Source organism: Mus pahari, chromosome 22 (assembly GCF_900095145.1).
Source record: "Mus pahari chromosome 22, PAHARI_EIJ_v1.1, whole genome shotgun sequence".
Classification (NCBI taxonomy): Eukaryota; Metazoa; Chordata; class Mammalia; order Rodentia; family Muridae; genus Mus; species Mus pahari.
The window spans coordinates 6,371,454-6,398,449 of NC_034611.1; the positions used below are offsets into that span (position 1 = coordinate 6,371,454).

Sequence of the window (26,996 nt, forward strand, 5' to 3'; positions counted from 1 at the left end):
AGCAAGCCAGTAAAGAACATCCCTCCATGGCCTCTGCATCAGCTCCTGCATCCTGACTGCTTGAGTTCCAGTCCTGACTTCCTTGGTGATGAACAGCAGTATGGAAGTGTAAGCCGAATAAACCCTTTCCTCCCCAACTTGCTTCTTGGTCATGATGTTTGTGCAGGAATAGAAACCCTGACTAAGACATTCACCTACAAGAAGGAAATCCTGGGTTGGATCCCCCATCCCCAGTCCACCCCTCTTCATGATTTAACTTGTACACCAGACCTTTGACCTAAACAAGTTCAATTTCTTCTTCTCAGATGAGGTTAACAGGTAACTGGTGAGACTTTCTGTTTTGGTGACTAAATAAGAAAATCTAAGAAAACACTGAAAGGATCCTGCTACAGAGCACGGGATGTGCACATCTAATCCCATCACTTAGGATGCAAAAGCAGAAGATTGTCACATATTCTGGACCAGCCTGAGCCATATAATAGCTGAAACCTACTTCCAAGAAAAATAAAAGCAAAGGATCTACAAAATAGGATAAGGTATCAAATATCAACCACTATCCATTACTACTTATATGGATGAAATGACATATAAATGTGGTAATGAGTCAAAGCTCAAAACTATAACACCTCAGTACTTGGGAACAGACACAGGCTGTTAAGAACAGTAACAGAATATACACAAGAATAGTATAAGCATATGAATAAATAAAAAAGTACTTACCTTCTACTTTGCACTCAAAAGCACCCCCAGCCCCGTCTCCAGGGGGCTTTGAGTGGGACTTATGAATGTCTTCATGAGCACTTTCAAGACTATCATAGACCCACTGTATGGAATCTTGCTGGAGGGGGGGAAAGGGAGAAGGCTCAGATACACTGCATAGGTGCCAGATTATGTATTAACTTCATAACAACTAATAACACACTGATGTTCGTCAATGTTAGAAAGAAGCGTGAGCATCTTACTTGTTTATTTATTTATTTATTTTTTGGTTTAACAGTAATAAAATTTGAAAAAGAAATAAAACGTCAGAAAGGACAGCCAATGGCAATCCCACACTCCAATTTTTTCTAACTTAAATCATCTTCAGGAGATGTTCTACATATTTACACTAATGATGCACTCTTTCAAATAGGATACAGTTCTCAAATGTCTTACTCAAGTGCCTCAAGTATCTTTAGGTGAGTTATAAATCATACCTTAAAATATGCAAATGCTAATGGGTAGTTATTTGCTGCACCAATTACCTATAATTATGCATACCATTTTAAGGTCCTAACGGACACATAGATTTCAATATATTAATGGTGTATATGAAACAAACCAATGTATAAATTGGAAGAACATTTCTCATTGTGCTGAATTTCCAAGTCACATAACATCCTTTCATATAATACATAACTCATCCTATATTTTAATTGAAACAGCAGTTCCATTCTTATTTAGAGAAACAAGACATATGGGATGATTTCCAAATAAACGCTTCAAGGGTTACATGACTTTAAGGTTTACAAATAAGATAATAAATCAAATTGAACTCAACTACTTAAGCATGATATAATGTTCAGAATCCATTTTTCTCTGAATCAGCTCCACAACTGTGTCTAGCTAGTATGCTACTATAAATCATTAAAATGAGATCTATGCTTGTGGATATGAGGGAACTCAGGAGTAGGGACCTGCTTAACATTCCTGAGGCTGTAGGCTCAGTCTCAGCACCATATATACATGAAACGATACTAGCTGACTTGGTCATTCTTGTGGCTGCAATGAACCACTACGGGTACCTAGTATCCACGCATTCTTTTAAGTCCTTCTCACCCTGACCCTAGCCTTGGCCCTATGACCTTATTTGTCCAAAGGTTAAGTAGTAACAAGAATCATCCTGGAAGAGGTTTATAGAAGGTAACATTCCCTCCTGATATTTTGGTTCTATGCACAAAGAAAAATCCTGTAAGAGATTCCAAGACAGGGGCTCAGAAGGACAGTTGGGCACACATATCTGAGTGTGGGCCCCATAGAAGGCAGGCACACCAGCAGCTTCAGGAGAACCACTTCTAGTCAAATTCGGAGGAAGATAGTGTTTTCCTAAGTCACCTGGTTCAGAGTCCTCCATCACATGGCAATGGGTGCCTGTCAGGTCATATAGTACTCAGTGAGTTCATTGTTTCTCTTAATGATTTCCTGATCATGACTTCTCCAAGGAGACAGGTGGGGAAATGCAAAAGGAGTAAAGCTCTAGTGGCTCAATGGGTTTACTTAGTGAAATCCTGATGGAAGAGAAATGCAAGAGTCTCGAGGTGGAGGTCGCATTCACTTGTGCTGCGCAACGGATATTTACTGCTCCAGAGTAACCTATGAGTCTATGCATAACTTCTGATTTTCTATTTACATTCTGACCTTATTAGTAAACAATACAAATCAGCTCTATTCCCATGGAATTAGTGTTTTACAGAATGTCAGCCCTAGCTTCAATAAAAATAGCCATTTATCCTCCCAGTTTGGGCACAGTCAAATTCTTAAAAGCAAGAGAACTTCATCACACAGAGTAAGGAAGACACATTACCCTCCCCATAAAGGTTCCTGATGCCTATAGTTGGATAATCTGAGATAATCCATTCAACCAGGCCAATATAAATGTATTATTCAGATAACAATAGAATGTACTTATATTATGACCCAACTTCATTTTCTGATAGTATTTAAAAGATCTAAAGATAGTACCCAAAATTTTAAACACAGGCCAATTATATTCTGGTATTTTCTTTTAAAGCTAAATCAATTTACCTAAATAACTGTATCTAAATCTTAATTCTATAAAGTCTAGATTTTCTCATAGATTTGTTACAAAGAGTTTATATATATACTCTTAATCACTATATATACTAAAGTATGTCAAGAAAACATTTCATAGCTATAGATTTAGTATTTATAAACCCTTATGAATAAAAAGGATGGAGGGAGGAACCTGTCTAGTTTCCATGTGGCCCTGGGTTCAACATCTAGGAACAATTGGATTTTAAAGAGAGAAGGACTGAAGGAAGAAAGAAAGGTGCCTCAGAATATATTTTTAAATAAGTGATAAGACCTCAAAAATAAAATGTAATGAAAAAATACAACTATTTAAACACATCTAGTACTTTAGGATTAAATAATAAGATAAACCTGTTATAATGAGATTCACAGTGCTGTGTTTAAATTAGAAGAAAATTGGAAACCAAAGTTTTGCATGCATTAGTCCATGACACCCCTAAGAATTTCATGTAAGTGTTCAATGCACTCTAATCTATCTTTACCTTCATTGGCCGCTTGTATTTCCGGCAGGCTGTGACATGTGCGATGACACTGGCATGTGTCTCTTTGCTGACATTGATTCCATTCACTTTGATAATACACTGTCCTGGATGAAGGCCAGCTGCTGCAGCCACAGTACCTTTAAATATCAATGAGGAATATTGTCAAAATCAAATGTCAGCAAAAGGATTCGCCTTTATCAGATGCAGAATGATGGAAACAATTTAAACATATCAAATCACAACTAAAACATTACTGATGAATCTGGTTCAGATGGCAATGCCCCTTACTCCTACCACTTCTTTACACATGATCTTTACCATGATTAATAGAATATTCCACTGTCTCTGAAAGAATTATTTGGAAGGAATATCACATAGCGATATTTCCTTTCAATTGTCGATCAGTCATTTTCCTTTCTTATGTCTAGTCAATCTAAGTTTCTAAATCTATAGTGAAACAAAAGTCTGAAAGACCAAAAGCATGAACTTTACTTAGTTTACTATATCCATAGGTACTAAAATAATATTACTTTTGTTTTTAGAAGCCACTAATTTAATGTACATATAAAATTAATTCTTTAAAACTCTTGCAGGCATTTTTTTTTCTGTGTGGGTGTGCACGTTCATGTGAGTGTAGGCAAGTGTATAGGGTATGGATTTGCCAGTGTGTGTGTGTGTGTGTGTGTGTGTGTGTGTGTGATTGCATACATAGACCGGAACGTTTCTTAGATTTTTTCCCTGTAGTTTTTTTGAGTCAGGCTTTACCACCCATCCTGGAGGTAAATTATTAGCTAGATTGGCTGTCTAGAAAGCCCCAGGAACCATCCTGTACCTGCCTCCCCAGTGCTAGATTTATAGGGGTGCACTGCAGATATTAGCTTTTTTATGTGATTTCTGGAAATCCAAACTCTGGTTTAACAAACAGTTCAAGAACTTCAACTGAATTATCTCTTTAGCCTAAATAAAGCAATTCTTAATGGACAAAAGTCAAGCCAATTAGCTACCACAAATGGTTGTTTGAAGATAAATGGGAGTTTAGGAGCTAGAGAATGTACAAACAATTAAGCAATTATCAGTCATCCAGTCACTTTGAGTGCATAGGTACATAATAAATGTGTACCTATGGAAATGTACCTAAGCAAATATGTAAGTAGCATGTCCTAACTGGATACTTAAGATTTTTCCAACAGACAGACAAACAATATACTGATAAAAGAATCATAAACAGATTTTAAACTTTTATACTTAAAACACTTTTTATTCTCTGTCCAGTCTCCTCTAAGGTTAATTCTTAAAATGTTTTTTCTACACTGAATTAACCCTTGGGTAAGGCAAATATTTCATCAGTGAGTAATGCTTTAATTAGGAAAATCACTCAGCCATAAGCAGTTCTATTTGTGTGCAAGCTTAGTGGGGGTGGGGAACATATGAGATAGACTGGATAAGTAGAGGAGTGACCCCCTCTCTCAGGAATCCTAACTGCCTGGAGTAAAGTCCCTGGAGTTTGAACTTTATTATACTTGGAGGATATGAGGGACATATGTCTTACAGCCTGAGTGTCTGGGAGGTAAGGAAGAAGTGTATCTTGGGAGACACAGGCAAGTGTGAGAAGGAGAAAGAGCCAGCAGGGCAAGAACCTGTAAAATGATGACTGAGAAGCACTAAGGGCTCCTGGGGACAGAGATGGCATCAGGACATGCAGTTCTGTGAGTCCTGCAGATGGCAGAGCAGATTTTGAAGCTATTCTGAAGAAAGAGCCAGGAAGGTGCTCAGACCGATCCAAGGCTGAACTCTAGTGGCCTGGGAGCAGCAACACTAGCAAGAATAACCACAGTGGCCCTTTCTTGGGCCATAATTTGCTTGATAATGAATCACCATTGGGTGTAAAAATAAAAAAAATTCTGAGATGGAAAAACACAAAAGAATCCCCACCCTCAGCCTTTCCCATTTGAGAAACAAAAACCATGAACCCAGAGGCCACACACTCGGAAGTCAGTGAAGGACTACAGCTCAACACATTGCTCTACACATTTAGGATTGCAGTGACTGTCCCCAAGGATGAGACAAATGACAAACTTCCCTCACAGGTAGTAAAAACAGAAGCCACATATGTGTTAGCTCAGTACATGTCTGTTCCAGTGTTGAAAGACCTTTAAATGTGGAAAGGCATTAAATGTTTACCCATTGTGGAAATCTAAATGGAATGTTAATTCTTTTGAAAGAACATTTACTTTTGAATCATACATGCACTGGTTAATTTTATAGTACAAATTTGGTTCTGAAAGGAACACCCTTTCAAAATGTCTCTGCTTCATGCTTGCGTGACCATATGATGATGTATTAAATTTCTTAGTACTACAAATACGACCTTCCCCATAGTACGTAAGTGTGAGACTTCCCCTGCTCACGAAGGCCCTTCCTGCCCCAGGAGCGAGGACATTTGTTCTGTGCAACACTCAGAAATCTCTACTCCCTTTAGTGGTGTCAAGAAGAAATAAAAATACAGGTCACAAAAGCTTTTTATTTGCCTTTCAAATAATTTCAAAAAAAAATTAAGCAGGCTTTTAATCACTAAAATTATTGGGTTAAGAATGAATTTCAAGATGAAATATTTTGAGGACTCAAAGGAAAACATTGAAGGAAATATATAGCAAGACGGTATCAAGTCCTGAGCTCTACAAAACTCAAAAACTCTCACTTTTAAATTATTGAACAAAGCCCCAAATTTTATTTGATGCTAAGAAAAACATAAATGGATAACCTTAAAATCATTAATTTAAACCAAAGTAGACCAAAAAAAAAAAAAAATCATGTCTGAGGTTGTCATTCTTCGATCAGATTTATAACAATAATAATATAATTGAGAATTTGGGGGGCCTATTTTTTTATTTATTTGTTCATGGGGTTTTCTTGTATGTGGCAATATGTGCATTCGCACGTGCATGCATGTGTGTGTGTGTGTGTGTGTGTGTGTGTGTGTGTGTGTGTGTGTATGCACATGTGGAGGGCCAAAGACTGGCATCTGGTGTCTTTCCTGGAGTACTGCACCACATTTTTTGTTTGTTTGGTTGGTTGGTTGGTTTGGTTTTTCGAGACAGAGTTGCACCACAGTTTTTTAGCCAGGTTTCTCATTGAACCTGAAATTCGCCTTCAGACTGTATTAGACAGTCAGCAAGCCCAGGGGACTCTCCAGGCTCTGTGCCCACCCCCTCCCCCCAGCTGGGAAAAGCTAAGTGCTAGCACACAAAGGTCTGTTTTGTGTTTTGTTTTTAATGTGAGATTTAGCGATCACAACTCACAATCTCCGTTTGTGGGGTGAGTACTTCGCCTTCAGCCATCTCTCCAATCTCCCTTTTGTTTTTTTGAGAAAGGTCTCCCTCTTGCCTGAGTTGCCTAGTGTCAGAATGTAAATCCGTCCTCCCACCTTAGCTTTCCTGAGTGCTAGACGTGTAGATATGAGAAAGGACGCACAGATTGAAGTTTCGAGGTTTTATTTAGATGTGTTATGTCCAGAATGTCCTTTCAGGGCATTACTTCAGTGAAAGGGGTCCATTCCTAGCTCTATGAGGACTCATTTCAGTTGGACAGGGAATAGCCAAAGCACCTGCTGACGCACTTCCGCATTCAGCAGCGAAGAATGTCTCACCTCTTCCCACCGCGTGCACAACTGAAGGCCCGAAGCCTCGGATCTGGAAACCAAGCCCGTCTGCAGAATCTGGAATCTTCACGGTCCTAAAAGTAACCAGAAAATACAGTGAGACAAATGTAAACTCACAGTCGGTTCTGAAGACACTCATCTACACCTCCGCTCAGATGGCTCCTCCAGCTGGGACAGCTCAGGGCCCTCAACAGGATGTAAATAGAATGGCAGTGGTAGACTCCAGATGGGCTCCCCAGCTCAGGCCCCCAAAACAGGATGTAAAGAACAATAGGTGTTCGAGGCCACTCCAGCTAGGTCAGCTCAGACAACTGCAGAGAAATGTCCTCACCAGGGAGCATGTGCAGTGCGGTTAACCTTTCCCCTATTGGACTTTTCAACCTCCTTGGCACTAAAATCTCTTACGCATAGTCATGCATTTTATTCATCTACTTATCTCAAATAAAATTTTGTATGAAAGGGGAAGCGCTTTGTTAGGTCTCCCCCATTATTAGACATGCCCCATCTGGGAGGGGGGGACAGGAGAGGGGATAACAGGTGGAAGAGAAATCTAAGCCCCCACATGGCCAGTTCGGTTGCTGCTCAGCTCAGACTGTTCCTTACTGGAGTGTATTCTTGCTGCCCCATTTGTCCTAAGTGAACCTTTCACTGCTTGATCTAGCACTATTCCCCAATGAATTCTTATTTTATAGGGGAGACTGCTGCTGGGATCAAGACCAGAAGAAACTGGAAAACTGGGGGAGGTCTACCTGGAGGGCGCCACTGAGTGAGAAGCTGGTGAAGATAACAATGGCCATTGCCTAATCCAAAATGAGGCATGTAATAGGGATGCCGTACAGTGCCCACACACTCTTACGTAGATGCAACCTCTGTGGGAAAGAGCGGACAATGTAGACAGCTAAACTAGCTCTACATCCTTATACTGCTTCACGTAGTTGGGTAAACTTGTGTTTGGACTAACTCCTGCTGTAAAACGTGCTACAGAAATTGTTGGAGGCTATCACTATCAAAACTTATTTTGTAGTATGCTGATGGGGATTAAAGAGATAGTTTCTATACTAGTTAAATTCTGTTGCTAGCATAAAACCAATACCAAAGCAAGCTGTAGGGGCATTAATTTCATCAAGGCAAAGCTCAAGGCAGGAACAGAAGAGAGACCATAGGACAATACCATTTAGAGGCTTACTCCATGCTTCTGCACAGCTAGCTTCCCTATGCAGACCAACACAACTGCCAAGGAGTGCCACAACTCAGAGGGCTGGGCCATCTTTCCTTCATTAGCAATCAAGAAAATGCCCCCAGAGATAACCCACAGAACAATCTGATGAGAGCAGTTCCTCAGGTAAGGCTCCCCTTCTTCAGGTGTGTCAAGTTGATATCCAAGATTAGCCACTACAAGTAGCAAACTGCCCTGACTGATGCTGAGCTACATAGACACTCAAGAACAAAAGAAGCATTCTTCATTGACTTACTATCACAAACAGGAAATACACTTCTACTCTTGCAAACATCACCAGAGGACGAACAAGGACGAGTTATAGAGGACAGAGCTGTCTAACACTATATCATATCCTCGGGAATTTGATTAACTTACACGTTTCTATAATATATCTCTGGAAGAATAAAGACCGGAGGAAGAGAAGCATCACCAACGAGCTCACACCAAAATGAGTTTGAGGAGGAGAAGAATATGAGACCGTCGTCATGGCACACTGGAAGGGATGTGCTGTTGGTCACCAACAATGGAGAACGTTCCCCAGAAGGAAGCCAGAAATCAGAGAGCAAACCCAAAGAGCAGAGAACTCTAGACAAGACAGAGCATTTTTGTATAAAGATGAGCATCATCAACCACAGTAGAAAGCAACACAAAATGGACACAGTGCAGGGCATTTTGATGGATGGCCCTGCATGCCTAAGTACCAACTGTGGTCAGAAAAGGATGAGTTAGTTATAAAAACAATTCTAAGCAGCCCTTCACAGACACACTGGACAGTTTGAAAATAGGCACAGCTATTGGAGGCAGCTCGAAGAAGACCCTGCACCTGGAACAGTCTAGAAAACCACAAGTTACATTTTAGGCCCTCAGGCGGTGCCTGACACTGAAGTCTCTGCTGTAACCCAGGCAAGCAATCAGTGATAAAAATGCAAATTTCCTTCCAGTAGCAGTTTGAAAGTGCTATTATAGATGAGGTTATATACCATAGCATGATTTGCATATCTGTATGACAGGGGTCAAAGAGTCAGCACATCCTCTATTCTTAATTACATACTTTCTGGGGTACAGGGCTGTATCCATTTCATTTGAACAGGGAATGATTATTATTATCTGTCAAAGAGACAAGTCATTTCACTAAAATTAAAGTGAACTAAGGCGAGAGGAGAATGAATACAGGAGCAGGTGAGGATGAGCCAAAAGTGGCTTCCTGCTTTTGTGTACACTATATGCAAATTTCACTCAACACAGACTACTTTACAGCTTCCAAGTGGGTGCTTAATTACTTCTGGGTTATTTGTAATTCTCAGCAGCCTCTCCACGCTTTCTCAGTAAGATCTGCCCATCTAACTAACTCTGTTACGAGATTCTGACTTCTACTCTTCAAGATCACCATACATTTTTTTTTAAAACAAAATGTATACATGATATCATGAAATCCATTTTAGGGGAAAACTTGGAAGTCCTCTAATTAAACATGATTAAACTCTAATAAAAACATGACCTTTGGAGATCATGTTTTTCCAATGGGAAAACTACACTGCCTATTAAAATAATCAATAAAATTATACGTGAGGATTGTTCTATTTCAGGTAGAGAATAAATATGTGAAATGAGCTACTGCAAAGCTTTTTGGAGAAATTCCTTTATGTCATCAAGTGTAAAACACAGTTGGAATCAAAGGAAAATTCTGTGATATTTCCTTCTTATATTTTTGTCTTTTCCTCTCCAAACAAGATACTACCTAAATTACCAAAAAAAGGGGGGCGGGCAACCCAACCAAAGATTCCACACAGTTTCTCCTGAGGTCTCATTTCTGGGCCTGATCTAAAGATGCTGCCTAATCCCGTTGGCCTTGGAAGCCTGAGAAGGAGAAAGTATGATTTAAGACAAATGAATTCTTTGGAGAGCGAGATATCACTACCTCGCTCTCCCCTCCCACTCTTCTTTATATAAGGGAGACTCACTCTGCTGAGCACTGTGGGATCTGTCTGCACCAGGGCATAAACAGCCTGCTGGCATGACTTTACTTCATGAACTTTTTGAGAAGTTTCCTGTCATAGCAGAAAATTCACCTAGGAGGAAAACTTCTTCTGTTCTCATTATACACAAGTCAATTTATGAATGAAAATATCAAGGAAATCCTAAGCTACTGTGCAAGGTTGGGAATGTATTTGTTGTGGTTGAATGTAAAATGTTCTCAACAGAACCATGTCCTGGAGACTTGACAAGCAATGGAATTTTTGGTGAGTGATCCTGAGATATCTGACCTACTTGATGGTGTCAGACCTTGATGGACTCACAATACTTTGGATTACTAAGAGGTGATGAAAAGTAGAACTTGGGACCTAAATAGAGGACCAGGTTCATGGAGGTGTGTTGTTAGGGGTTGTGTCTTCTCCTAAATGCTTCCTGCCTTTCTATTTGGCTCTTCTCAGGGTCCCATGAGGTCACCATACACTCCCACCACCATCATGTTCTGGCCTAGCACATGGAGACAAGCAACCATGAACTGAGTCCTGTGACACCATCAGCTAAGTAAGTCCTTCTTCCCTTGAGTTGCTTATGTCATCTATTTGCCACAAAGAGACAAGAAAACTGAGTTCAGCCTTATTGTTCAGGAAGATATTAGTGAACATATAGTAAATAGATCATTGTAAGTATCTAGAATGTTTCAAAGCCTTCAAAAACTTCCAACTCTTTACATAATCAGAAATTTAGATGGAAGGGAAACTAGTAATCTATGAGATTTAGAAAGTCACTTTCAACTGGAAATGTTAAGAGTGGGAGTGTTCTTGTGGCATCAACTATTATTATATGACCATAACTATTTACAGCCAAGGGACACTGCAGTGTCTGAACGCATGTCTGCTGCTCACAGTAGGATGTTGAGAGTTTCTACAAGCAATTAGCAGGTAGACTAGCTTGGGATGCCAGGATACAGCCCACAGTACAGAAAGTGTCTACTAGAGTTTGGAGTTACGAGAATTTTTACTTTATAAGACATTCTCCTCAATGGAAACCAGTATAACTGTCTAAAGACCATATACACACCAATTAATAAATGTAATTTACAGGAGGATTTCCCATATCAAATACCACTCTAGCTTATTTATATTGTCTCTTAAAAAGAGAAGATAAGTTTTTCTTTAATATATGTGAATGTTCTAAGGACTCAATATAGGGAGAATATTAGAGGAAGTCATACATTTCAAGTATATTAAAAGAAAACATGAGCATGCGATCTTTTTAATACTTATTCATTCATTTATTCTCTCTATGTGTGCATGTGTGTGTGCATGCAATGTGTGTGTGTGTGTGTGTGTGTGTGTGTGTGTGTGTTGTTAAAGGACAGTTTTCAGGAGTCTATACTGTACAGCGTCACTTAGGGAATGATTGGGAATCATGGGCCTAGGACTCTGATGGCCAAGGATTTGTTCCCATCTGTTTATTCTTGATGTCACCGGCTCTGTGCTCTCTCAATTATTGAAATGTCTGTGTAAACAGATCAGCTATTGTAGGGGTAAAGTGGGTGTCCATAGAGCATATCCTTATAGTCACTAATAATTGTTCCAAATACCTCTGTATTCCTTCCTAAGATACTTTATTGCTTCTAAATGCCCTAAATGTGTCAGGACATAGGCAACTAAGCAGAACTAGATAAAGAGGGGGAAAATACATTTTAATTATACATAGAGAGAAGATACTTCAGTGGCTCTTTGCTGCCCTCTAGCCCAGTGTTCCCCAAGAGAACAAGCCACACTTATACTTTCAGGCCACTTAGTGCATTACATTAGAGCTAAAGCACCCGTGACCATTAATGACTTAGGATTATCAGAAAAGGTTGTTCTAGGGAGAATCCAGTCCATTATAATATAATCAGACTCAAGGAGAATGTACATATGATGCATCTAGCTATTGCTGAATGTATGTGGCTATATAATACTTTGCATATAAAAGTATTTTAACATCAATAAGAATACCAGCTATGGTAATAACATTTTCTTAAATTGTTAAAATAATTCTTTTTAAATGTCATCCTTTATATTCATCTTAAAATTAATGAAGTTGCTTTTTCTAACTGATACAAATTTTAAATAGTAATTGAGGCATAGCTTATTCACATGTTCTATTAAGTAATTTACATACACATCATCTCAAGTTGATGCCACAGTTCACGACTAACCTGAGAAAGAAAAATCAGGTCACTGGTAGAACCAAATCAGAGAATAGAAGCCAATGAACTGCATGTACATCAAGTGTTTTAGCTAAAGACACTACAATAGAACATGGCCCTATTCTACATGTGTATAATTATATTATGCATCTGAACATCACTGGGTGAGCAGTTTTGCAACACCATGGTTTTCTGTCATTATGGACTGAAAAAAACAGCAATTGATTTTTAAAAAGTAGTAGCTGTTTATTTAAATGAGATAAGATTTGAAGGAAAATGATATCCTCTAAAGAAATCTCTACTTTGAATTTTTCATAATAAATATTGTCACATTTCATATATAATGTTACCCCCAAAAGGCTCATGTGTTGAGTGGTCTCAAGAGAGCAGCATTATCTAGAGATGACTGGATCATAAGGGTACTGATTTCTTCCCTTGGCTGACCCACGTAGGAGTTCAAAGATGCTGGGATAACACTAACTATGCCCCTTTGTAGGAAGTGAGCTACTAGGAGCACGCCGTTGAAGGGAGGTTTTGTCTAGAGGCTCTTTGCTCCCTCCCCCTGCTTTCTGAACATCACTGGGTGAGCAATTTTGCAACACTATGGCTTTCTGTCACTATGGACTGAAATTTCTGCAATAACAAGCGAAAATAATCCTCTGCTCTTTTACGTGATCTCCGCTATAACGATGAAAAACGAACAAAAACATTGGAATTTTTCTACTTCTGTAAACAGAAGCAGAGAGAGCCACAGAGTTTGGGGTTGGTTTTGCTTTGAAGGAAAGGGTAACTTACTAAGTAGGTGCATGCATGGCATACCTTCTATGTTTAACTTCAGGCATATGAGCAGTACATTATAGACTATGTATAATCAACAACACTTTCTATAGCCAAACATACAGTTCTTTATTCTTGACTTAAAGGTGTTCCACTACATTAGTTTTTACTCAAAGGAGGGAGGAGGAAAGCAGTGAGAAAGGGAGGAAGATGCAGGGAAGAAGAGGCAGTGAGAGATAAAGAGAGATACAGAGAGACAAAGACAATCCATTTGTGTGTGTGTGCATGTGTGTGTGTGTGGTGTGTATAGTGTGTAGTATGTACATGTATGTGGATGCATGTGGCAGCCAGAGGGCAATCCTAGTTGTTGTTCCTCAAGTGATACCCACCTTGTCACATCATTTCTCGAGATTAGTATAACCCAAAATAGCAATGTTTGGACAGTAAAAGAAAAGCACCCTTTAATTCAGGAGTGAGCACCTTTCAAGATAAACAATGCAGTTTCCTCTCTCGCCTAGAGACCTGTTCCTACCAGGCAGGGGAGGGGTACATGCTGTATTCCAGGGAGCCCAGTGATAAATAATGCCCTGAAGTTAGCATCGCTACTCTATTCATCCCTGTTCCTTCTGCTGTGTCACTTACTCTCTTGGCTTTGTGCTCACGAGGACTCTCAGTGGCTTTCTGCTGTTTAAGCATGATTTCAGGAAGCAATCGACTTCAGGAAAAGGTCTCAGAAAAACAAGGTCACCGTTAATGGCAAATATCTTCTTCCCAACTTCCATGCCAGCCATCTAAGGGGGAAGTAGCAAAAAAAAAAAAAAAAAAAAAAAAAGAATTGGAATGATAATTTAATGGATAGTTTATATTTTCACAAAACTGAATCAGAGAAGGCTCATCATGTCCACATTTAGACATGAAAGCACATCTATAGGAGCCTTATACAACAGAACTATGACTAGGGTTAACAATTATAATAACACAGAGAATTATTATGAATGAGATTGCAGAGTCTTATTGAACTCAATCATCCCCTACATTCCCTAGCCCCACGCGTGCTTTTCCTAAATACTGTATGCATCTTTGGCTCTCTCTTGTTATTATAGCAACAGAGTCTTTAATTTAAAAAAAAAAATCAAACTTGTCCTTTAACTTACAAACTGAGGTAGATATATAGATAGATTGATAGAAAGATAGCTAGATAGATAGGTAGGTAGATAGGTAGGTAGGTAGGTAGATAGATAGATAGATAGATAGATAGATAGATAGATAGATAGATAGATATCTCCAGCTGTGTTTGTTATATTATATAAACATATGTATTTTATATATTATATATTTATATACTGTATATAAATTAATCTATTTAGCTCAGAAATTTTTATTATTATTATTTTCTTTATTTACATTTCAAATGCTATCCCGAAAGTTTCCTATACCCCTCCCCCCCACCTCTGTTCCCCTACCCACCCACTCCCACTAGTTGGCCCAGGCCTTGCCTTGTGCTGGGTCATATAAAGTTTGCAAGACCAAGGGGCCTCTCTTCCCAGTGATGGCCGATTAGGCCATCTTCTGCTACATATGCAGCTAGAGACACAAATTCAGCGGGTACTGGTTAGTTCATATTGTTGTTCCACCTACAGGGTTGCAGCCCCCTTCAGGTCCTTGGGTACTTTCTCTAGCTCCTCCATTGGGGACCCTGTGTTCCATCCAATAGCTGGCTGTGTAGCTCAGAAATTTTTATCCCATGAATACATAAACATATTGACCACAACCAATTTGTATCTCCAGCCTCCATCAGCATGAGTGTGCCTAGTACAAAGGAATGGAAGGAGTGTCAAGGGATCTAAGCAAGCACAGTCCAAGTGCAGGTTTCACCTAATGCAACATGCAGAAAAAGGACAAGGACGACATTACCCCTACATTTACCGCAGACATTCTAACCAGCAAGACTGTCCTCTGTCTTGAACTGCAATTACTTAATGAGGCAGTCTTTTATCGATGGGAGAGTAGGGTGATGCTCTGCCCAAAGAGCAGCCTCTAAAAGTGTCAGGAAGAAGCATCTTATCCTATAGAATTATTAACCATGGTCATTTGATGGACAGGCAGAATACAAATGGACCGGAGGTAATATATTTACACTTAGAGTGCTGGATAGAAAGTTTTATCTTGCACACTTCTGATTTAGGGTGAAATAAAAGACCTTTACAATAAGTTTACACTTCGTTTACACAGAGTACCACTGACTACAACACAGATTTAAAATTATATATATTCTACTATTACAGTTCTTACATATTTTTGAAAGACCTGAACACTGAGGTGTTTGCTTAAAGTTATGTACCTTGCAAGTTAGGTGGCAGGATAGTTTTTAAATCTGGTATCATTGAGATACAGCATTGGTAAGCTCAATGAGGAAAGAGAAGAAAGGAGGGAGAGAAGGAGGGAGAAAGAAAACAGGAGAAAAGGAGAGAGATGGAGGGAAGGAGAGGCAGTGAGAGATAAAGACTGATACAGAGAGGCAAAGAGACAAAGACAGAGTTCGTGTGTGTGTGTGTGTGTGTGTGTGTGTGTGTGTGTGTGTGTGTGTAATATGTAGTACGTACATGTATGTGCATGCATGTGGCAGCCAGAGAGTAACCCTAGTTGTTTTTCCTCAAGTGATACCCTACTTGTCACATAATTTCTCAAGACAGGTCTTTCATTGGCTTGGTAATCACAACGCAGCATAGGCTAGCTAGCCTGTGAATGCAGGGATTTACCTCCTTCCACCTCCCAAGCATGAGATTACAAGCACACACACCACATTCAAAACAAAACAAGGAGTTTTGTTTATCAAATTCAGTTCCTCATGTATATACAGGAAAACCATCCAGCTCATTACAGGGGACGTTATCTGCTTTCTAGATTTCTATAATCCTAGAATTTAAAATGCTAATATATAACTGCTATTAAATGACTATTTCTCAATGAAGGCATCAACAATCAGAAGAGTCCACTGTATAAAAACCTAGTGATATGAGAAGATGTCAATTGAGTCAATGAAAAAGTCAAAGTATTTGCTTTAATGATGGAAATTACATTCTTAGAAAAGACAACAGAGGCAGAAGATAAAAGATGTTGTCTTTGGTTGAATCGAAGAGCCATCTGGTAGACTTAGGACAACTGTCACACCCTATGCAGTTTCCAAAAATTCTAGGATAGACTCAATGATTGGGACAATACTGGGGACACAAAACACATCACTTGGGGACTCTTTGATTCAGAGCTATAGATCTCTGGAATACCAGCACTTCCCATTCCCAGTCATCTCTAAGACACAGTCTCAAAGCTACAAACCCAATACTATGTAACAGTACATGATTATTAAGAGACAGCATCTTCAATAAACACATAGCTGTTGATTTCACTTTGGCACTGTATTGCATGATGACAAACTTCAACTAAAATGCTAATTTATATTACCTCGGCATTCGACCCCTTTTCCACTAATTTTATAATTGGAACTTTGTTTTTGTCTTCCAGGCCAAAGCCATAGCTGCCTTCGTTGGATTTAATCTGAAATGTAAAATACTAACATTACTGATAAAGAATGAGGAGGTCTTTACACTGAAATACATGAAAGCATCAACATGTTACTGTGTTCGTGTGCTAATCACGACCCCAGAAGGAAACATAAGGTTGTAGCAGCTTACCAACAGTGACTTAGCTATGACATTCTCCACAACCTTCAAGTCATGTTTCATAAGCCTATGCTTCATATTTGATCCTTCCATTTCCTCATCAGCAAAAAAGCGGAAAAGTAGAGGCTCATCTTTGAATTCACTTTTTTCTAGGACTAAAGAAATGGAGAGATTCAAATAATGTCAACAAACTCAAATTCCCAAGCTTGTTTTCCACACCAATACACACTCAGGGAATTCTTGCCAACCATAAGCTCAGCATTGGATTCCTGGAACAAGGTCTCCCACAGACACCCTTCACATTCCTTCATTGACCTAGGCCTACTTTTCCTGTAAATTACTGTTATCTGTAAGATTTTCCATTTTAAAGTGAGTAGCATCTTCTCAATGTTGAAATTTTAATCTCCCTTTGTCCAAATGCAATTCAAAATTTAAGGAAAAAATACAGTAACTCCTAAATCTCATATACTCTAAATTTAAAAACATAGGGCATTTTACACTTTCAGAAAATATTCCTGCCTAATGTTCAGCATCTTTTTGGGAAAATTCAACTGAGTTACAGTGTGATAGCTATTCCCTGTTGTCAACTTGATTATATCTAGAATTAATTACAATCAGAAATGGAGGGCACACCTGTGATCCAGATCTTGAAGTTGGAAGACAAAGGCTTTTGATTCAGATCTTGAAGCACAGTGGCCATGAAAAGCTTAGGCCCAGGCAAGATGACACATGCCTTTAATCCCAGGAGACAGAGGCAAGAAGATCTCTGAGTATGGGTAGTCTGGGACAGAGCAAGTATCAAGTGAAGAACAGCTTAGGCCCAGGTGTAATAATACACACCTTTAATCTGGGCAATACCTTCTGCTGGAGGCCTACCTAAGGACCATGGAAGAAGGAAGGCTTTCTTCTTCCTCACCTGCTTGTATTTATTTGCCAGTCCGGTGTGTTGGAACCTACTTCTTCAGGATTCTAGCTTATACCAAGGACCAGCTGAAGCAACGAGCTTCATGGGACTGGGCAACTACTAGATTCTGGAACTTCGTGTTCACAGATGCCAATTGTTGGATTAGTTAGACTGTAGACTGTAAGTCATTCCAGTAATATCCCTTAGACTATTGAGACAGTCCGTAAGTTCTATGACTGTAGAGAACCCTGACTAATATACATAGTACCTTTCTATATGTGAGCAACTCCTGCTGAGGGGTCATAGTTGGTCCAACATTTCAAACTAGAAATATGTCATCTGGGTAAAATGATATTTTAGTTTCCGTGAGTTGCTAGCTCTTCTGTGTTTCACAGCAACATGCCAAATAATCTTACTTCTGCAAAGGTCAACTTTATCTCTTTTATTCAAATGTTAATATTTTACATATCTCCCTAAGATCCCTGGTATAAACTAGTAACGTATGTTGGTGTATGTTTTGTTAGCTTTGTTTAAACTACAGGTCAATACAGATAATACAAATGTATATTGAATATAATCTTGACAGCAACCAAAATGCTTGAGGAGAAAAATCTGTGTTTCTCATTCTTTATTGTTAGTACCTTGTAGTATACTTGTGGGGACAAGGTAATCCACCGTAGTGGGAAGGCTGTGGCGCCAGTGCACTTAACTTTGTGATAAATCAGCCCAGGTCTGGGGTCAATTCTGAGTGTGGAAATTAGAAAGTTATCTAAACTCTCTTCATATCAGTTCTCTTGTCTGCAAATGAAGGTGAAATAAATCTTCATCTTGCTCTGACTACAATGAAGTGCTGCATAGAAACAGCTGGGCATGTGTCAAGCAACCAAAAGGGGCATCCTATTTCATTGTTTTGACAGAATTCCAGAAAATAATGTGGAGCAGATGGTGCATGGGTGATCTTTGGACAGAAGAGCATCTGGTAACAGGGTGACAAATGAAGCTACCAACCACACAATAAACAGTAACATGAGTCACAATGAACAACAGAAAGGACAAACACTTTGGGCTGAGTTCAGTTTTGCCTCCATGATCTATCTGTTTTCTGGAAGATCACATGGTATTTCCTCCAAACAATTGGCACATAGTAGGCAAGAGAAGCACCAGGAAATCCAGGCGAGGGACTGTATTCAGCTGAACTTTTGCTGTCACGTAGTACTTTGCAATAAATGCTTATGTATAATTATTGCCTGTTGTTGCTTTGGGTTAAAGGACAAAAATAATTGAGGAGTATCCATTGGATTTTATACTTCTAATTCCTTAAAATATTATAACTTCTTCCACCAGTAGTTTGCTCTTCAGGGACCAATATTTCTTTATCTCAACACTCCTGGTGATCTAAAAATAAGGACATGGGTCAGAAAGGATAACCCCCCAAAGGACTGTAACTGGTGTCCTTTTTTATTCAGGTGTTGATAACCTACTGAAAGTAGTTGATGAATGAATGCAAGTGCTATATCAGCCAGATGTTGAGAAGCACATGGAATTAGTAACTGAAAAGAGCCTGCTAGCATGTACTGTGTAAGATGGCACTCTCATTACTTTGATAGATGGAGAAATTAAAATTAAAACACTAATGTGTAATGATGTTTGAAGGTATCAAGCATGAAAAACATCTAATAGAATAAAAGATATTTATTACCAAAGATTTAGTTCTATAAGACAATTTTGAGTATGAACAATAAATATTAACCATACATGCTCTTATCTATATATCCCCCTATACATAACATTCAGGCAAGATCATGAGTCTTTATATAAAATGAATTCAAAGAGATATATGAAATTTTTAAAAAGAAAATAAAACTTCTAAGTCATGTTTGGCTCTTTTGGAGTCAATATAATATAGAAAAACAAGAGAAAGTTTAGAAAAACTGGTAGATAGTGTGCCATAGAAATGGCACCAATAGTGAAATGCGTTGCAGATGTTATGACTCATCTGGGACCCATGGCAAGACCCAGACAGGTTGTCTTGACCTTAGTGGATCACTGAGACACTCCCAGTGTCCCAAGAGGAACCAAAACAATGAAATCCATGTGTGAGGTTTGAGGGTAGGAGTTCCTACCGTGATGCATAAATCCATTGTCACAGAGCCCAACAGCAAATATCATTGCCTCTTCCCTGGTACGGCAATCACCCTGTTAACCAAAAAATAAATCACTGTGCATGGTGACAGGCAACTGGAGGCTGTATAGCATCTGAATTATAGTTTAAGGAACATCTCCTACACATGACATTACTCCCTAGTCTTTTTCTTAACACTTAAGTTCTCTACCAAATATACTCTCATTTTTATTTCAATTTGACCATCAATAGTCTCATTTGCTTTCTCATTTTCCATTTTCTAAATTAACATACTTTTTCTGGAGTCATTCCAACAGCAGCTATTGCAAAACTCAGCTATAGCACACAGGAATATCATGCTCAAAAGTTAGAGAGACTTCTTAATAATCAAGACAAAAGTATTCCATTGGGCTTTCAAGATCTTCCAGTCTTGGTTTTACTCATCTCCAGTTTCACTTTCCAAAGTTTGATTCTTAGTCAGCCTGACTCTAGTGTACAGAGAAAGGCCCTGAGCCGAGCTGGGGGATCCATGAAGACTTCTGTGCAAGATGATGCTGAAGAATTTCACAGAAGATTAAAAATGATTAAAAATGAACCCAAATGAGGACCAACTTCTCAAAGGTAGGAACCTGCCTGCGTGTGTCCTGATGCTTTATTTTCGCAGCTATTTAAAGGGTTAGGCTGAAAGCTTTGGTTGTTTTGATTATTTAAATGTTTTATTTACTGGACTAATATTTCATTAAAAGAAAGGGGTATAAATGTAATCTCAAATACTGTAGTGATCCTGCCTCTTTTAAAAAACCTTTGTAGTCTACTTAGATCTGGGAAGCACTGAAGAAAGTGTAAAAACCATTGCTTGGATGGGATGACACAAGAACTTGTCTAATTAAAAAATATAAATGTTTCCAGCACATCACACACAAGCAAATCACATGATGTCTTAGTAATACATCAGCATACTTATCCAGTGAGGAGTTACCTCTGTGGAATAAGGTATTTGGTTATAAGCCATTATAATAAAAGCATCAGTCTAGGAAGTGAGAACATATGGAGAGCAGAACAAAGTCATTGCATTGTCCAAGATGGTATCACTCACATATCATAGATATGTACAGCATCCAGAGATATGTCACAACAGCATATGGACTGCTGCACTGTAGCATAGCTAACTCCAACTGTCCAATCATGCTGTCCAAATCCAGCCAGTACTGATTAGTGTACAGATTAAGTCAAATGCAAGTCTAGGTGGAAAGGGAGCCCTATTTTGTCTCTTCCCCTAAATTAAGCACTTTAGCTTGCTCCCTTACCATTCCAAGGCAGCCCATGATGCTCTATCTTGAAGCTCAGTATTAAGAGCTAGAAAGTCTGCCTTAACCATACACATATGAAGCTTCAGGGACCAATGTAGGACGCCACAAATAGCTATTGTAGGATGAGGTGAGCAGCTGAAAATTCTATACTCTAGAAAGAGAGTTATATGTCCAAGCTTGTCTCAGTTTTAGCAGAGCTGGCATCAAATACTGGTTACTTGAGACAACCTCCTGGGAGTTTCAGATAATTAAGTAACAAATACTTTGTTTCAGCATGTTTCAGATAAAATAGGATAACTTAAATGTTAAAAAATACAAGTATTCTCTCCCCTAAAGTTAGTAACTGACTTTTTGCTTTAGAATTTAAAGGTGGATTTGGCATCAATTTTTTTTCCCAACCCATTTCCTCAGTCTTCTCCCATATACCACATACCATATGAACTTATGTTAACTCTAGAGCAGCATGAGCTCTGTGCAAAAGTCTCTTACTGAAGAAAGGACCAACCCAGCCGCACACAGGACCAACAGTATTAAATTGTTAGAAGCTATCTTACTGGGAAACTACTGGACATGTGATTCACAGTCCTCTCAAAGTCACTTTGATTCCTCTAAGACAGCAACTTCTCAATGTAAAAGATTATATTCAATGAAATTCAATGAAATAAAAAAAAAGAATTTAGGAATCAACACTAAACAATGAAATCTCAAACTGTATATATGTATATGCATACATACATACTGGGTTTATATATTATTATGCATATTGAATTAGGTATTTAATTTAAAATGTTGACCTATTTAATTTTTAATATTTAAACCCATATATATTTAATTTACATATTTAACTTAAATATTTAAAAGTTTGTTACCTACTTATAAAAGGAGAATAAGGATATTTTAATACAAACTAAATAGTGAGGCTGCTTATGACATTGACTCAAATATTTATGTATGACAATTGCATTTCAACCAAGCAAACCCCCTGCCCCCGGCAGCAAGTTCAGTTCAAGTGTATATCACCTTTTCATAGTCTTGAGATTAGTCAACAGAATATATCCACGCACTTATTAGTTGACCTATAATAAAAATAACTACATAAATCTGTACTTGAAAAGCTATTGTGATATGTTTTATGTGTGACATGTTGATGTGTGAATTTTTACTACTTATAAACAATTTTTTTTACTTATATTCATAAATTTTCTTAGTACAGGATGTTAACATTAAGATTCAATGATTAAGATTCTGAGCAATAATGAGGATACCCTCTGCACTTCAAAGACATTAAAGCTTATGTTATACATGCCCAGCTGGTATCAGAGAAACTGACACAGGAGAGTTGAATTATTTGTGAGGCGTAATGAATAGATACTTTAAAACAAATTAATAGAAAAATCATGCAAGACAACTTAGTGACTGAACATAGCTATTCTTCACCGATAATCAAATTATGCTTGGTAGTTGATTTTGTTTTTGTTTGCTTATTTTTTTGTTTGATGAAACTCAGCTCATGTTTTAAAAATACGAACATCTTATTTTTGAAAAAGAAGATATCGTAAAGGCCCTACAAGATTCCAGAAATCAAATCCAAATCCTAATTCAGCTTCACACTATCTCTATGAATGCAGACAATAGAGATTACAGTGAATCACCTGACAGCAAGTTCCCATCTCACACTTAAATGAGAAAAGAGGAAGCTGAGCAACATCTATTTGCCTTCTTACCTGTGCAATTAACCAGTCTATTAATTTGTTGGCCATGACAACAGATTTGTAAGTTCTTAAATGGTAATCTTTATCTCTATAAAAAAAATAGAGAAAGAAAGCACAAGTATTAAACAAGAAACTAAATAAGCACAGGCAAGCCCTTCCGTTCAGTATCAGTGTACAGAGGAAAATCGACAGGGAGCTTTGAGCCAGCCAGTGTATGTATAATTAAGAGAAGTAAACAAAGTATGTATGGTACAAAGACCTATCATACAAGAGAGGTCTGACCCATCAAAATACCACAATAGGACATTTCTTCATTCACATGTTTTTACACACAAGATTATTACTTCTATCAAACCTGGTGATCTAACTAGAAAAATGGCATCTCATTAGTGGATAAATAACAAAATAGAATTTCGCCCCCTGTGTCATGGCTACTGATACTATCCTCAAGAGTCACTTTGGGTGTGAACTCGGCGGAAATCACATGGTCCCCTGAAGGCTCTCATGCGATCTTAGGATCACTGGTGAGTGGAACACAACATTGGTTGCAATCCAATAGCGCTAGGTCTGAGTCAGCAGCAGGGAAGCAGAAAACCCATGTGACAAAGGGCACAAGTCCCTTCTGGTAGGCACCAGCTCCGGGTCACCTTGACTGCAAACTCTGCAGAAGGTCCCAAGGTCCCCAGAGAAATCTCCAAACATCTTTGGATCATTGGTGAGTGGAATACAACATCTGTTCCAAACCAATTGTGGCGGGCCTATGACAGCAGAGCAAGGACATGGGAGCCCTGCCTGACCAGCTGCCCAGGTTACTTCTGATCAGTACTAGTACACCTTGGTTTTGAACATATCAGACAGCCCCATGGTCCTCAGAGGAGACACAACTTCCAGGTGCTGTAAAACGCCCAGGATCTTAGGATTCCAGGATCCCAGGATAACAGGAGTTTGGTCACAACAGGATCTCAGGATCTCAGAGGAAGCTTAATTGCCAAGAACTCTGACACACCCAGAATCTCAGGTTTACAAGAGCCCAGAAACCCAGTATCACAGAGAAAGCTGGACACTGAGGAGTCCTGAATCAACTGGGATTATAAGAAAGACAGGCTCCAATCAGATATATTAAGGGCAGCAAGCACTTGAGATANTCAGATGGCAGGAGGCAAGCATAAGAATAGAAGCAACAAAAACCAAGGTTTCATAGCATCATCAGAAGCAAACTCTCCCACCATAGCAAGTCCTGGACACACCATAATACCAGAAAAGCAAGACATGGAACTAAAGTCACTTTTCACGATGATAATGGAGGATTTTAAGAAGGAAATACAGGAAAACACAGTTAAACAGCTAGAAGCCCTTAAAGAGGAAACACAAAAACCCCTAAAAGAGTTACAGGAAAACACTACCAAACAGGTGAAGGAATTGAACAAGACCATCCAGGATCTAAAAATAGAAGTAGAAAAATAAAGAAATCACAAAGGGAAACAACTCTGGAGATAGAAATCCTAGGAAAGAAATCAGGAGCCATAGATGCAAGCATCAGCAACAGAATACAAGAGATGGAAGAGAGAATCTCAGATGCAGAAGAATCAATAGAAAACATGGACACAAGAATCAAAGAAAATGCAAAATGCAAAAAGATCCTAACTCAAAACATCCAGAAAATTCAGGACACAATGAGAAGACTAAACCTAAGGATAATAGGTAGAGGTGAGAAAGAAGATTTTCAATTTCAAGGGCCAGTAAATATCTTCAACAAAATTATAGAAGAAAACTTCCCTAACCTAAAGAAAGAGATGCCCATGAACATAAAAGATGCCTACAGAACTCCAAATAGACTAGACCAGAAAAGAAATTCCTCCCAACACATAATAATCAGAACAACAAATGCACTAAATAAGGATAGAATATTAAAAGCAGCAAGGTAAAAAGGTCAAATAACATGTAAAGGCAAACCTCATAGAATTATACCAGACTTCTCACCAGTGACTATGAAAGCCAGAAGAACCTGGACAGATGTAATACAGACCCTAAGAGAACACAAATGCCAGCCCAGGCTACTATACCCAGAAAAACTTTGAATTACCACAGATGGAGAAACCAAAGTATTCCATGACAAAACCAAATTCACACAATATCTTTCCATAATCCAGCCCTTCAAAGGATAATAAAGGGAAAACTCCAACACAAGGAGGGAAATGAGGCCATAGAAAAATCAGGAAAGTAATCCTTCAACAAACCTAAAAGAAGACAGCAGCAAGAACAGAGTCCCAACTCTAACAACAAAAATAACAGGAAGTAACAATTACTTTACCTTAATATCTCTTAATATCAATAGACTCAATTCCCAAATAAGAAGACATAAACTAATAGACTGGCTCCATAAACAGGAACCAACATTTGTTGCATACAGGAAACACACCTCAGAGACAAAAAAGACACTACCTCAGAGTAAAAGGCTGGAAAACAATTTCCCAAGCAAACAGTCCCAAGAGTAAGCTGGAGTAGCCATTCTAATATCTAATAAAATCGACTTCCAACACAAAGTCATCAAAAAATACAAGGAAGGGCAATTCATACTCATCAAAGGTAAAATCTTCCACGATGAACTCTCAATTCTGAATAGCTGTACTCCAAATGCAAGGGCATCGACATTCATTAAAGAACCTTTAGTAAAGCTCAAAGCACACATTGCACCTCACACAATAATAGTGGGAGACTTTAACACCCCACTCTAATCAATGGAAGATCCTGAAAACAAAAACTAAACAGAGACACAGTAAAACTAACAGAAGTTATGAAACAAATGGANTTAACAGATATCAACAGAACATTTTACCCTAAAACAAAAGGATATACCTTCTTCTCAGCACCTCATAGTACCTTCTCCAAAACTGACTACATAATTGGTCAAAAAACAGGCCTCAACAGATACAAAAATAATGAAATTATCCCATGCATCCTATCAGATTACCATGGACTAAGCTCATCTTCAATAACAACATAAATAATAGGAAGAACACATATACCTGGAAGCTGAACAACACTCTACTCAATAATAATTTGGTCAAGGAAGAAAGAATTTAAAGACATTTTAGAGTTTAATGAAAATGAAGCCACAATATTCCCAAACTTATGGAACTCAATGAAAACAGTCCTAAGAGGAAAACTCATAGCTCTGAGTGCCTCCAAAAAGAAACTAGAGAGAGCACACACTAACAGCTTGATAGCACACCTAAAANCTCTAGAACAAAAGGAAGCAAATTCACCAAAGAGGACATAATCAAACTTAGGGCTGAAATCAACCAAGTAGAAAAAAAAAATCAATACAGAGAATCAACCAAACCAGGTGCTGGTTTTTTGAGAAAAATAATATAGATAAACCTTAGCCAGACTAACTAGAAGGCATAGGGACAGTATCCTAATTAACAAAATCAGAAATGAAAAAGGGAGACATAACAACAGAACATGAGGAAATCCAAAGCATCATCAGATCTAACTACAAAAGGCTATACTCATCAAAACTGGAAAACCTGGATGAATTTTCTAGACAGATAATGGGTAGCAATGTTAAATCCAGATTAAATTAACGATCTAAACAGCCCCATGTTCCCTAAAGAAATAGAAGCAGTCATTAATAGTCTCCCAACCAAAAAGACCCCAGGACCAGATGGGTTTAGTGCAGAGTTCTATCAGACCTTCAAAGAAGACCTAATTCAAATTCTGTTCAAACTATTTCACAAAATAGAAACAAAAGGTACTCTACCCAATTCATTCTATGAAGCCAAAATTACTCTGATATCTAAAACACACAAAGTCCCAACAAAGAAAGAGAACTTCAAACCAACTCTTCTTATGAATATCGATGCAAAAATACTCAATAAAATTCTTGCAAACTGAATCCAAGAACACATCAAAATGATCATCGATCTTGATCAAGTAGGGCTTCATCCCAGGGATGCAGGGATGGTTTAATATACAGAAATCCATCAATGTAATATACTATATAAACAAACTCAAAGACAAAAACCACATGATCATCTTGGTAGATGCTGAGAATACATTTGACAAAATCTAACACCAGTCAATGATAAAAGTCTTGGAAAGATCAGGAATTCAAGGCCCATACCTAAACATAGTAAAAGCCATATAC

General features: G+C 38.4%; 1 protein-coding gene across 1 annotated transcript in view; it reads right to left on the reverse strand.

The window, feature by feature from the left end:
- The window catches only part of Prex2 (phosphatidylinositol-3,4,5-trisphosphate dependent Rac exchange factor 2), a 300,320-nt gene that overhangs the window by 135,943 nt on the left and 137,381 nt on the right, over nt 1-26,996 (reverse strand). The window contains exons 14-21 of the mRNA XM_021221903.2: nt 22,859-22,934; nt 19,826-19,898; nt 16,811-16,953; nt 16,581-16,673; nt 13,761-13,909; nt 6,940-7,025; nt 3,294-3,430; nt 721-838 (exon numbers count right to left, since the gene is read on the reverse strand). Coding sequence (XP_021077562.1) covers nt 721-838; nt 3,294-3,430; nt 6,940-7,025; nt 13,761-13,909; nt 16,581-16,673; nt 16,811-16,953; nt 19,826-19,898; nt 22,859-22,934 — 875 coding nt within the window. The remainder of the gene's footprint in view (nt 1-720; nt 839-3,293; nt 3,431-6,939; nt 7,026-13,760; nt 13,910-16,580; nt 16,674-16,810; nt 16,954-19,825; nt 19,899-22,858; nt 22,935-26,996) is intronic.